Source organism: Balaenoptera acutorostrata, chromosome 2 (genome assembly GCF_949987535.1).
Source record: "Balaenoptera acutorostrata chromosome 2, mBalAcu1.1, whole genome shotgun sequence".
Taxonomy (NCBI): domain Eukaryota; kingdom Metazoa; phylum Chordata; class Mammalia; order Artiodactyla; family Balaenopteridae; genus Balaenoptera; species Balaenoptera acutorostrata.
This window is the reverse complement of record NC_080065.1, coordinates 87,373,175-87,388,183: the sequence shown is the minus strand read 5'-3', so window position 1 is coordinate 87,388,183 and position 15,009 is coordinate 87,373,175. Positions and strand designations below refer to the sequence as shown.

At 35.9% G+C, this 15,009-nt stretch overlaps 1 protein-coding gene across 3 annotated transcripts in view; it reads right to left on the bottom strand.

Moving 5' to 3' along the window:
- PPIP5K2 (diphosphoinositol pentakisphosphate kinase 2) overlaps positions 1 to 15,009 on the bottom strand; it is an 81,495-nt gene that overhangs the window by 50,988 nt on the left and 15,498 nt on the right. For all 3 annotated transcript variants that reach the window (XM_007191830.2, XM_057539979.1, XM_057539980.1), the window contains 5 exons: positions 13,787 to 13,941; positions 12,460 to 12,561; positions 10,777 to 10,938; positions 9,241 to 9,362; positions 7,877 to 7,978 (listed from right to left, as the gene is read on the bottom strand). In XM_007191830.2, coding sequence (XP_007191892.1) covers positions 7,877 to 7,978; positions 9,241 to 9,362; positions 10,777 to 10,938; positions 12,460 to 12,561; positions 13,787 to 13,941 — 643 coding nt within the window. The remainder of the gene's footprint in view (positions 1 to 7,876; positions 7,979 to 9,240; positions 9,363 to 10,776; positions 10,939 to 12,459; positions 12,562 to 13,786; positions 13,942 to 15,009) is intronic.

Here is a 15,009-nt window from a genome sequence, read left to right as displayed (position 1 = left end):
CAAAAGGCAAGAAACTCCCCACGTACCTGGGTAGGGCAAAAGAAAAAAGAAAAAACAGAGACAAAAGAATAGGGACAGGACACGCACCAGTGGGAGGGAGCTGTGAAGGAGGAAAGTTTTCCACACACTAGGAAGCCCCTTCGCGGGCAAAGACTGTGGGTGGCGGAGGGGGGAAGCTTCGGAGCCACGGAGGAGAGCGCAGCCACAGGGGTGCGGAGGGCAAAGCGAAGAGATTCCCGCACAGAGGATTGGTGCCGACCAGCACTCACCAGCCCGAGAGGCTTGTCTGTTCACCCGCCGGGGCGGGCGGGGGCTGGGAGCTGAGGCTCAGGCTTCGGAGGTCAGATCCCAGGGAGAGGACTGGGGTTGGCTGCGTGAACACAGCCCGAAGGGGGCTAGTGCGCCACAGCTAGCTGGAAGTGAGTCAGGGAAAAAGCCTGGACCTGCCTAAGAGGCAACAGACTATTTCTTGCCTCTTTGTTTCATGGTGTGCGAGGAGAGGGAATTAAGATCACCGCTTCAAGGAGCTCCAGAGATGGGCGCAAGCCGTGGCTATCAGCACAGACCCCAGAGACGGGCATGAAATGCTAAGGCTGCTGCTGCAGCCACCAAGAAGTCTGTGTGCGAGCACAGGTCACTATCCACACCTCCCCTCCCGGAGCCTGTGCAGCCCGCCATTGCCAGGGTCCCGTGACCCAGGAACAACTTCCCCGGGAGAACACAAGGCATTCCTCAGGCCGCTGCAACATCACGCTGGCCTATGCCACCGCGGGCTCACCCCACGTTCCGTACGCTTCCCTCCCCCCAGCCTAAGTGAGCCAGAGCCCCCTAATCAGCTGCTCCTTTAACCCCGTCCTGTCTGAGCGAAGAACAGACACCCTCAGGCGATGCAGAGGAGGGGCCAAATCCAAAGCTGAACCCCAGGAGCTGTGCGAACAAAGAAGAGAAAGGGAAATCTCTCCCGGCAGCCTCAGGAGCAGCAGATTAAATCTCCACAATCAACTTGATGTACGCTGCATCTCTGGAATACCTGAAGAGACAACGAATCATCCCAAATTGAGGCAGTGGACTTTGGGAGCACCGATATATATATATATATTTCCTTTTTCTCTTTTTGTGACTGTGTATGCTTCTGTGTGTAATTCTGTCTGTATAGCTTTGTTTTTACCATTTGTCCTAGGATTCTGTCTGCCCATTTTTTTTTAATATACTTCTTAGCACTTCTTATCATTAGTGGATTTGTTTTATGGTTTCCTTGCTCTCTTCTTTCTTTTTTCTATTATTTAAATATTTTTATTTTTAATAATTATTTTTTATTTTAATAACTATTTTATTTTATTTATTTATTTTTCCCCCTTTTATTCAGAGCTGTGTGGATGACAGGATTTTGGTGCTCCGGCCACGTGTCAGGACTGTGCCTCTGAGGTGGGAGAGCGGAGTTCAGGACATTGGTCCATCAGGAACCTCCCAGCTCCACGTAATGTCAAATGGCAAAAATCTCCCAGAGATCTCCAACTCAATGCCAAGACCCAGCTCCATTCAATGACCAGCAAACTACAGTGCTGGACACCCTATGCCAAACACCTAGCAAGACAGGAACACAACCCCACCCACTAGCAGAAAGGCTGCCTAAACTCATCATAGGTAACAGACACCCGAAAACACACCACTGGACGCAGACCTGCCCACCAGAAAGACAAGATCCAGCCTCATCCACCAGAACATAGGCACTAGTCCCCTCCACCAGGAAGCCTACACAACCCACTGAACGCACCTTAGCCACTGGAGGCAGACACCAAAAAAAATGGGAACTACGAACCTGCAGCCTGAGAAAAGGAGACCCCAAACACAGTAAGTGAAGCAAAATGCGAAGACAGAGAAACACACAGCAGATGGATGGAGCAAGGTAAAAACCCACCAGACCAAACAAATGAAGAGTAAATAGGCAGTCTACCTAAAAAAGAATTCAGAGTAAGCATAGTAAAGATGGTCCAAAATCCTGGATACAGAATGGAGAAAATACAAGAAATGTTTAACAAGGACCTAGAAGACCTAAAAAGCAAACAAGCAATGATGAAAAACACAATAAATGAAATTAAAAATTCTCTAGAAGGAATCAATAGCAGAATAACTGCAGCAGAAAAACGGGTAAGTGACCTGGAAGATAAAATAGTGGAAATAACTACTGCAGAGCAGAAGAAAGAAAAAAGAATGAGAAGAATTGAGGACAGTCTCAGAGACCTGTGGAACAACATTAAATGCACCAACATTCGAATTATAGGGATCCCAGAAGAAGAAGAGAAAAAGAAAGGGACTGAGAAAATATGTGAAGAGATTATAGTTGAAAACTTCCCCAACATGAGAAAGGAAATAGTTAATCAAGTCCAGGAAGCGCAGAGTCCCATAAAGGATAAATCCAAGGAGAAACACGCCAAGACACATATTAATCAAACTATCAAAAATTAAATACAAAGAAAAAATATTAAAAGCAGCAAGGGAAAAACAACAAATAACACACAAGGGAATCCCCATAAGGTTAGAGCTGATCTTTCAGCAGAAACTCTGCAAGCCAGAAGGAGGTGGCAGGACATATTTAAAGTGATGAAAGGAGAAAGCCTACAATCAAGATTACCCTACCCAGCAAGGATCTCATTCAGATTTGATGGAGAAATTAAAACTTTTACAGACAAGCAAAAGCTAAGAGAATGCAGCACCACCAAACCAGCTCTACAACAAATGCTAAAGGAACTTCTCTAGGCAGGAAACACAAGAGAAGGAAAAGACCTACAATAACAAACCCCAAACAATTAAGAAAATGGTAATAGAAACATGCATATTGATAATTACCTTAAATGTAAATGGATTAAATGCTCCCACCAAAAGACACAGACTGGCTGAATGGATACAAAAACAAGACCCATACATATGCTGTCTACAAGAGACCCACTTCAGACCTAGGGACACATACAGACTGAAAGTGAGGGGATGGAAAAAGATATTCCATGCAAATGGAAATCAAAAGAAAGCTAGAGTAGCAATGCTCATATCAGACAAAATAGACTTTAAAATAAAGACTATTACAAGAGACAAAGAAGGACACTACATAATGATCAAGGGATCAATCAAAGAAGAAGATATAACAATTGTAAACATTTATGCACCCAACACAGGAGCAACCTCAATACATAAGGCAAATGCTAACAGCCATAAAAGGGGAAATCGCCAGTAACACAATCATAACAGGGGACTTTAACACCCCACTTTCATCAATGGACAGATCTTCCAAAATGAAAATAAAAAAGGAAACACAAGATTTAAATGATACATTAAACAAGATGGACTTAATTGATATTTATAGGACATTCCATACAAAAACAACAGAATACACTTTCTTCTCAAGTGCTCATGGAACATTCTCCAGGATAGATCATATCTTGGGTCACCAATCAAGCCGTGGTAAATTTAAGAAAATTGAAATCGTATCAAGTATCTTTTCCGACCACAATGCTATGAGACTAGATATCAATTACAGGAAAAAAATCTGTAAAAATACAAACATATGGAGGCTAAACAATACACTACTTAATAACCAAGAGATCACTGAAGAAATCAAAGAGGAAATCAAAAAACACCTAGAAACAAATGGCAATGAAAACACGACAACCCAAAACCTATGGAATGCACCAAAAGCAGTTCTAAGAGGGAAGTTTATAGCAATACAATCCTACCTTAAGAAACAAGAAACATCTCAAACAAACAACCTAACCTTACACCTAAAGCAATTAGAGGAAGAAGAACAAAAAAACCCCAAAGTTGGCAGAAGGAAAGAAATCATAAAGATCAGATCAGAAATAAATGAAAAAGATATGAAGGAAACAATAGCAAAGATCAATAAAACAAAAAGCTCGTTCTTTGAGAAGATAAACAAAATTGATAAACCATTAGCCAGACTCATCAAGAAAAAAGGGAGAAGACTCAAATCAATAGAATTAGAAATGAAAAAGGAGAAGTAACCACTGACACTGCAGAAATACAAAGGATCATGAGAGATTACTACAAGCACCTATATGCCAATAAAATGGACAACCACAAAGAAACGGACAAATTCTTAGAAAAGTACAGCCTTCCGAGACTAAACCAGAAAGAAACAGAAAATATAAACAGACCAATCACAAGCACTGAAATTGAAACTGTGATTAAAAGTCTTCCAACAAACAAAAGCCCAGGACCAGATGGCTTCACAGGTGAATTTTATCAAACACTTAGAGGAGAGCTAACCCCTATCCTTCTCAAACTCTTCCAAAATATAGCAGAGGGAGGAACACTCCCAAACTCATTCTATGAGGCCACCATCACCCTGATACCAAACCAAAGGTGTCACAAAGAAAGAAAACTACAGGCCAATATCACTGATGAATATACATGCAGAAATCCTCAACATAATACTAGCAAACAGAATCCAACAGCATATTAAAAGGATCGTACACTATGATCAAGTGGGGTTTATCCCAGGAATGCAAGGATTCTTCAATATATGCAAATCAATCAATGCGATACACCATATTAACAAACGGAAGAATAAAAACCATATGATCACCTCAATAGATGCAGAAAAAGCTTTCGACAAAATTCAACACCCATTTATGATAAAAAACCTCCAGAAAGTAGGCATGGAGGGAACTTACCTCAACATAATCAAGGCCATATATGACAAACCTGCAGCCAACACCGTCCTCAATGGTGAAAAACTGAAACCATTTCCACTAAGATCAGGAACAAGACACGGTTGCCCACTCTCACCACTATTATTCAACATTGTTCTGGAAGTTTTAGCCACAGCAATCAGAGAAGAAAAAGAAATAAAAGGAATCCAAATCGGAAAAGAAGAAGTAAAGCTGTCACAGTTTGCGGATGACATACTATACATAGAGAATCCTAAAGATGCTACCAGAAAACTACTAGAGCTAATCAATGAATTTGGTAGAGCAGCAGGACACAAAATAAATGAACAGAAATCTCTTGCATTCCTATACACTTATGATGAAAAATCTGAAAGAGAAATTAAGGAAACACTCCCATTTACCATTGTAACAAAAAGAATAAAATACCTAGGAATAAACCTACTTAAGGAGACAAAAGACCTGTATGCAGAAAATTATAAGACACTGATGAAAGAAATTAAAGATGATACAAACAGATCGAGAGATATACCATATTCTTGGATTGGAAGAATCAACATTGTGAAAATGACTATACTACCCAAAGCAAGCTACAGATTCAATGCAATCCCTATCAAATTCCCAATGGCATTTTTCACAGAACTAGAACAAAAAATTTCACAATTTGTATGGAAACACAGAAGACCCCAAATAGCCAAAGCAATCTTGAGAAAGAAAAGTGGAGCTGGAGGAATCAGGCTCCCTCACTTCAGACTATACTACAAAGCTACAGTAATCAACACAGTATGGTACTTGCACAAAAACAGAAATATAGATCAATGGAACAGGACAGAAAGCTCAGAGATAAACCCACGCACATATGGTCACCTTATTTTTTATAAAGGAGGCAAGAATATACAATGGAGAAAAGACAACCTCTTCAATAAGTGGAGCTGGGAAAACTGGACAGCTACATGTAGAAGAATCAAATTAGAACACTCCCTAACACCATACACAAAAATAAACTCAAAATGGATTATAGACCTAAATGTAAGGCCAGACACTATAAAACTCTTAGAGGAAAACATTGGCAGAGCACTCTATGACATAAATCACAGCAAGATCCTTATTGACCCACCTTCTACAGAAATGGAAATAAAAACAAAAATAAACAAATGGGACCTAATGAAACTTAAAAGCTTTTGCACAGCAAAGGAAACCATAAACAAGATGAAAAGACAACCCTCAGAATGGGAGAAAATATTTGCAAATGAAGCAACTGACAAAGGATTAATCTCCAAAATTTATAAGCAGCTCATGCAGCTCAATATCAAAAAAACAAACAACCTAATCCAAAGATGGGCATAAGACCTAAACAGACATTTCTCCAAAAAAGATATACAGATTGCCAACAAACACATGAATGGATGCTCAACATCAGTAATCATTAGAGAAATGCAAATCAAAACTATAATGAGGTATCACCTCACACTGGTCAGAATGGCCATTATCAAAATATCTACAAACAATAAATGCTGCAGACGGTATGGAGAAAAGGGAACCCTCTTGCACTGTTGGTTGGAATGTAAATTGATATACCCACTATGGAGGATAGTATGGACGTTCCTTAAAAAACTAAAAATAGAACTACCATACAACCCAGCAATCCCACTACTGGGCATATACCCTGAGAAAACCATAATTCAAAAAGGGTCATGTACCACAATGTTCATTGCAGCTCTATTTACAATAGCCAGGACATGGAAGCAACCTATGTGTCCATCGACAGATGAATGGATAAAGAAGATGTGGCACATATATACAATGGAATATTACTCAGGCATAAAAGGAAACGAAATTGAGTTATTTGTAGTGAGGTGGATGGACCTAGAGTCTGTCATACAGAGTGAAGTAAGTCAGAAACAGAAAAACAAATACCATATGCTAACACATATACATGAAATCTAAGAAAAAAAAATGGTTACGAAGAACCTAGGGGCAGGACGGGAATAAAAACGCAGACCTACTAGAGAATGGACTTGAGGACAGGGGGAGGGGGAAGGGTAAGCTGGGACAAAGTGAGAGAGTGGCATGGACATATATACACTACCAAATGTAAAATCGATAGCTAGTGGGAAGCAGCCGCATAGCACAGGGAGATCAGCTCGGTGCTTTATGACCACCTAGAGGGGTGGGGTAGAGAGGGTGGGAGGGAGGGAGACGCAAGAGGGAAGAGATATGGGGATATATGCATATGTATAGCTGATTCACTTTGTTATAAAGCAGAAACTAACACACCATAGCAAAGCAATTATACTCCAATAAAGATGTTAAAATAAATAAATAAATAAAATAAATATTAAAAAAAAAAAAGTAAATGGACTGTAATCCCGTAACTTCCTTAATTATCTGCCCTGTAGCATAGATCACTATAGACTGAGATTTCATTAAATCAAACAAAATAAAGCTGCTATATTTATTTTGCGCACGTAAGAAGAAAAATATTTCAAACTCAAGTTACTGGAAGATAAAACTGTCTTAGCAAGAATGGTAGGGTATAATTTAACATTTGCCAAACTGTGAGACACAGAACACAACTCTATAGAATAAGTTACCCAAAAACATGTTTTGTGTTAAATAAGTTTGGAAATATTGGTTTAAAAACAAAATTAAGTATTTTTGTCCTCCTCTCCGCCCCAATCAGGACTCCTAAGAATATTTAATACGCTAACATAAAGCTCTAAGCTGGGAATATGAAGCATTTGGTCAACTCACCTGAGTGACAGGTGAATTTCAAGCAGTAACTTTCACTAGAATTTATGAAACACTTTGGCAATGTTGGTCTAATTAATTTACTTCAAGATATAACTGTATATTTTTCCTTTACATGCTGAGAGCACCAAAGTTGTATGACCACTGACCACGAACCTTTAGGGAACACATCTGCTGGCACCTCCTTTATTCTTATGGCTTAATTCAATAGTTCTCTAATTATCTAAGCATTTTTCAGGATTTTATTTGTAACAACAGAAAAGATCTTTAGTCTAAATAGCCCCATGTAATAGCATATAATCCATTTCTCCATCTGCAAAGTCAATCATATGAAAACATACACAGTAGAGTGTCTAATAATTATTCAGAAATGTAATCTTCACTGTAATAGCACAAACCAATGGGGAAAACCCAAGGAGTTTCTAAATGAAAATACTTAAACTTACATAGTTCCAGAGGTAGTTGGTACAATCGGGATATCTTCAGCTTCTAAGGGTATCGACCAGGGGATATGAAACTGTGGAGCAAGCTCTCGCATTACAATATTCCTTCAAGACAAAAAGAAAAGAAAAATTAAACTAGTTCATTTTAAGACAAACCTGGGTATTTAATGACAGATAACTGAGTATTATAGGAGTTAAAGTCAAACTATCTAGTGATTATGTGAATACAGCACATAAAAAGTAACCTAAAAAATCAATCCTGATGAAGAAAAATTAGATCAGCAGTGCTAAACTGTTGTATAGAACACACTAACAGGATGTCATGAATTTGGCTTTACTTATTTACTCTCATTTTAAAAATATAAATTACATAGGATTCAAGTAAATCACTGTAACTGCGTATCTACTTACAAAGATTCTGAAATCCAAGATTATCTCTTCTGTGTGGCCATTGATCATTTCTTTCAGTTTTTATTTATCACCTGCAAAGCTATTTTAAACACTATTGCTCATGTTTAACAAATTTCTTATTACTCTTTGCTAATAAGGTTAATAATGAAAACATGTTTAAGTAATTATAAGACATTTTTTGTTTTGTTTAAATTTAGCATTTATTCATGCTAAAATTTAGTAAGCTCCCCCAAATTTCACTTTAAGGGTAAGTTCACAAACCTTTGAAATATACTATAACAGCTGACCCCAATTATTAAAATACATTTTAAAGTGTAAGTTTTCTACGGCTTTGTCAAATATACTTTGAAATGGTTTAAAAATAGTTCTTGTCTTTCAAGTCGTCTAAATCAGGATATAAGAAAATAAGTCAAAGAATATAAAAATGGCATTTCTATATGCAATAATTTCTTTCATACTCACTTCATAATCTCATGAGATTATTTTAAAGTAACATATGCGTGTAGAAAGCAGAATCATTCAAAAGAATTCTAAATTCCAAATATTTCTATTTTATTCTGGTTACTTATTCTGGTTAATTTTGTGCCATTAAGTACTATAATTACATATCAAAAACTTGAGAAACTAAATAATCAAATAAATTAGCCATTTTGATGAATAACCACTGTAATAATCACTAAAAATCACTGTTACAGCATTTCTAAATCTATGAAGTTAAATACCTTTAAGCCTTTATCTATACTGGTCATATATTGATTTGTCTTTCATAACCCAAAGTGTAATTCAGGATTTGGCATGGTCTTTGGGGATGTCATTTTATGAACACTGATTTTTACTCTGCAGTGTTTACAAAACCCTGATCACTTGACGTTTACCATTATTTGGTTTCTGAATAACTAGTATGCATTAGCTGTAACAAAAGTAAAGAGGAAGAAATATAAAGAAGAAAATCTTACCCAAGTATTTTTGCACAATCATCATAATACTTCATGGAATTTTTCACAAAACTGAAGCCATTGACATCACAGACATAGGACTGTCCATTGGCCCGTAACAAATCAAAGCCACAAACTGTTTGCTATTTAAAATAAATTATAAACTTTAAAGTTCCATTTGAATTATGACTTACAGTTTTCCAGTCTTATCAGAACACATCAAATTTTATAACTGCCTAAAAGTATATTACTGTTTATCAGTTTACTTCATAGTAAGTAAAAACAAAGAAACTACTTATCTGTAACTTGAATACTCTGAAAATATACATGTCATATGATTATTTAAGTTCTTCCTATGAAGTAGATGTAGAACAATAATGCTTACAGGACTAGAGAGGCCAAGAAATCAAGAAGTTCTTCAATTAACATTTTATTAAAAAACAAAAGTAAAAATTTTTAAAGGCTTCGATAAATTCTCTGCTAGTAGAAATTATATCATTTTAATCCAAAAAAAAAAAAAAAACTAAACAGGAGAAAGTTTTGAAGACATATCCCAGAGAAAATGTCCCATTACCCCTATGAATCTTTTAAACCCTGATAACCACAACTGCAGGTGCTCATCAGGTGTGAGCACCTGAAATAAATTTACTTTATTTGGGAGAAAACAGTTGAAAGGTATGAATTTCCTGCTTGGGCTCCAGGAATTTTCTGATCTTCTACATTTTATATTCATATATCACATATTAGTATAATGTGATTTTAAGTCAAGGCTTTTGGGATCCTGGTATTACAAAATTAAAACAATTCAAAGAAAGCTATTAAAACATATTTCAGGCTAAGATTCCTTCCATGAGAGACTTCAAATTATTAAAACACAAAGAACTTATTTATTATTTAATAACCAGTAATATACACTAGTCTTTAAGTTACATATCCAAGGCAAGGCTTCAACAAGGTAAAGTTTATCCTTTATGAGATGCAAGTTGAACTACTCTATTTAAATCTTTACTGTACAGTACAGGCAAAGTCTAATAATACAGACTGAGAGAACTAGTCAAATGTCATAAGTAAAAAGTTTTCTTTAAGAAGTGTATTAGTATAGCTTTCATGAACATATTTTACTATATATAATAGGCTAAAGGATCAATTGCAAAGGCTAGAAGACTGATGATATTTTTTATTTAAAAAAATCATTTATCAACTCTGAATAGATACTTATAACCAGTTTTGGTTATAGGGGTATGTTAAATAATACTCCTGTAATTCTACTGTTTCAGTTAAGTTTTCCTCTGTAATTGTAGTTTCTGAATAAATTGACATGGTTTCCTTCTATATAATACAGAAAGAATAAAGAGAAACAAAGGTCTTCATTTATTATATATTTTTAATATTAATGGCACTACAAGAATCCCTTGAGAAGTACATAAACCATTCAGATATACCACTTTATTTTCTCTGCTGATCTCTCCTGTTATAAGCCCAAATAACATCTCATTTACTCAAAAAAAAAAAATTAGAATTTTTACAAGGGTCTATATGGCCTGCATAACATCTTACCTTAAATGCAAGGCAGACTTTCCAAGCAATTAATTTCTCTCGTGCATTGAGAATAACAGGGTATCTTACTTCTTTTCCTTCACTATCTCGCTCCACCTTGCCATCAAGTGCAGGAGATTTTCGAGCTTCAGCATGGGCATAATCTGGACCTACTGTATAAACCTTTCAGAAATATTAAAATACATATTTTACTTAAAAAAATATATATATATATAAATAAAAACAGCAGAAAACAAATTCAAATAAAAAATAATAAATAAAAAATACCTCAATGTCCAGACTATTTTTTCACACATCTTTCTATTTTACATGTGAAAATTTTCAATACACTGGAAAAGGTTCTAAATAATTAATTATACAGCAAAAATTGGTAAAGTGAGGTTCTGTTCTCTATAAAAAATAATTATACTGAACATTATGAGGGAATACTAGAATGCACATGATGTGATACTTCTCAAATTGTTTTAGTTTAACAAAGTAGAGGTACAAATAAATAAAAAAATTACAGAAGGAAGTAACTGCCAAAATAAAGATTTAAAAGGGTGTGGGGGATGAGGGACAGCATGAATTCAAAAGCAGACAAGAGAGGGAAACGCACTCTAAGCAAAGGTAATAAACACAGACAAAGGGGGCTTCCCTGGTGGCGCAGTGGTTGAGAATCTGCCTGCTAATGCAGGGGACACGGGTTCGAGCCCTGGTCTGGGAAGATCCCACATGCCACGGAGCAGCTGGGCCCGTGAGCCACAACTACTGAGCCTGTGCGTCTGGAGCCTGTGCCCCGCAACGGGAGGGGCCGCGATAGTGAAAGGCCCGCGCACCGCGATGAAGAGCGGTCCCCGCACCGCGATGAAGAGTGGCCCCCACTTGCGTAACTAGAGAAAGCCCTCGCACGAACCGAAGACCCAACACAGCCAAAAATAAATAAATAAATAAATAAAGTAGCTATAAAAAAAAAAAAAAAATGCCTTGATTGTTAAAAAAAAAAAAAAAAAAAAACACAGACAAAGGGCAGAGAAACAAAAGAGCATGATGTATTCAGGTAACAGTACGTTATTTGGTATGGTTTATAATGTAAGAAATAAGGTTTGTAGGACAGAGGGCAGACTGTGAAGTATCTATGCCAGCCTTATAAATCTGATTATCACCCTGTGGTCAATGAGGATCCACAAGAGAATTTTTAAAAAGAAGTTCATGATCAGGTTTACACCTAAGAAAGAACTCTCTAGACACAGACTGGTTGAAGGTAAAGCAGTTAAGACCTTATTTGTCACCAACAGAAATCACACCTATTTTTTTTTTAATCACATTATAGTTGTCAAAGTTCTCAAAATATCATTTACACTGATCAATGCCTGGAAACATCGTGGTGGCTATTAGACCCTTACCCGCTATATTTTGGGTTGGTTTTTAAATATTCTGATAACTTTATTTCAATAAAATTTGTCTCCTTGGTAATCCTGTGTGGTTTATTTTAAGCATTTAAGAACATTATCCTATATAAAGGGTCCATAGGCTTCAGACTGCCAATGGCATTCATAATACAAAACAGATTAAGAATCCCTAGTTAAAAAGAAAGAGATTCAGAATAGAGGTTAGATATAGCTAACTAAAGGGTAATCTCTTTTTCTGAGATCACTGGTAAACTCAAACTACAAAATAAAAATATACTTTAATCAATCCTACCTTAACATCAGTACCATCTGTGGGCATAAACTCTTCATATATATATGAGCCTGTTTTTCGTACATTGCTTTCTGGGGAATAAACACTACTTCTACTGCCAATCTGAAAATAAAAGAAGTCTATCAATGTAAAAACTAAATTATTCTCATTTTTATAAAATAACCCTTTTTACCATCTATTTCCATCACTGATATTTCCAAAAGTTTTTTTAACCTACAAATATTTAACAACACATTACATAGTTGACACTATATTATTTTCTGCTGTAATTTTAACTTGAATAGCGTAAAAATACAATGAACACTAAGAACAGTGTTTCTAAGATTCAACCATATTGCTGCATGTAACTACTTTCTTAATACTATAGAATTTTCCTCTGTATAAATAGCCCATAATTCATTCATTTGCCTATCAATATATATTTAGGTTGTTTTCTAAGCTTTAGCTAGTAGAGCAACGTTGCTTCGAACTTTCTTTTAAATATCCCCGTGGCACATGCGTGCAGGAGTGTTTCTAAGGCATATACTAGAAGTGGAATCGCTAGGTTTTAGAATATGCTCACATTCAACTTACAAAATAATGCCAAAATCTTTTAAAAACTGTCTTAATAATTTCCAGTCTCTCCAGCAATGTATAAGAGTTTCTACTGATCTACAATTATCTATATTTGGTATTGTCAGACTTCCTAATATTTGCCACTCTAATGAATATAAAACAAGTACCTCATTGTGTTCTTACTTTGCATTTCCATGATTGTTTATGAGTGAACGTGCACTTTTAATCCTGATATATTGCTAAGTTATACTGCTAAGAAGAAATGTTGCTAACAACGTCTGGGCTTGTACTTGTTTTCCAACTACCTCAATCTTTTTGATCTTGCTAATTCAAAAAGTAATTCAATGTCATTATCTTTTAGACTTGATTTACATTTATTTTATTATGGGTGTAAAATTTTGAGCATACTTTCATGTATTTAAGAGTTCATTGGCATTACTTTTTCTATGAACTATCCATTTGGGAGGCCATTTTTCTTAAAAAAATGCTGATCTTTACCAAATTTCTCACATGACAGATACATAAATGGAAGGTAGAAAGAAGATCAAACAACTTTCTTGGTATTCTGTAGGTAAGCTTTTGCATAAACAACATTAAATAACTAAAATGATGACTTGCTTTTCTAACAAAGTATTGATATGATATCAGTTTTATTAATCTATCTGTAAATGATATATTGTTAATCTTAGTTTTACTAAATCTTGATTACTTTTAGTAAAATGTAGACAATAATGTATTTAGAATAATATTCACTAGGGTAACAAAGGTTTACCTTTCGAAAAAGTCTTTGACTTCCACCACCAGCAGATGTTGGATAATAAATGTAAACATTGTGGTCTTCTGCACTGACTGGCTTTTCTACAAATGGCTTTTGGAAAACTTCCCCATTTACTTCTACATGATCTTCTCCTTCAATCAGATTACATTCTATAAATCAAACACAATAGCAAGAAAAATTATATTTTGTATATTACCTAGATATAATATGATTATTGAGGACTTTTTTTTTCTTTTTTTTTTTTACTATAATAGAGATTACAAAGAAAAGTAGCCTTGGATAATGTACTGATTTGATTTTAATTAAAAATATTTATGCAGGGCTTCCCTGGTGGCGCAGTGGTTGAGAATCTGCCTGCCAATGCAGGGGACACGGGTTCGAGCCCTGGTCTGGGAAGATCCCACATGCCGCGGAGCAACTAGGCCCGTGAGCCACAAATACTGAGCCTGCGAGTCTGGAGCCTGTGCTCCGCAACAAGAGAAGCCGCGATAGTGAGAGGCCCGCGCACTGCAATGAAGAGTGGCCCCCGTTTGCCCCAACTAGAGAAAGCCCTCGCACAGAAACGAAGACCCAACACAGCCAAAAATAAACAAATTAATTAATTAATTTTTAAAAAATTTAAAAAGTAAAAAGTAAAAAAATAAATATTTATGCAAACATATGATCTATGACATTAGGAACTATATTCTTCAAAAATCTAATGGACCTGCCATTTTACCCTGTCACCCCATAGAATTCAAAGTTAGATATGAAATGATACACAAGAAAGATTGAGAAATAACTCCATAATGCTATCGTCTTCTGAAAAATGTATGGAATCATTATACCACAGATACCATAAAACATGAAATTATTTAAGTTAGAAAATTAACCAATATACAGAGTAAGCAAACAATCCAATCAGCAAGTTGTACTTCTAGACAAATGAGAAAAGTTCCCTGTTACAGATGGTACTATATCTGGTTTTTAATAAAAGTTGCTCTAATGTACAATAAAGTCATCAAAATTCCCCAAAATAGTTACCAGAATATTAAATATTAAAACATAAACATTTATCTTGCCTTTTTAGACTAAGTGTAACTTACATGCTATGTTTTGATAACCAGGAAAATGAAGCAAAGGGTACTTTAAAATATTAATAAATAGTAGTATTTCAAAATTCCTACTCATCAGAAGTTTAGTTGTGGCATACTAACATGAAGTTTCTAATACTTAAT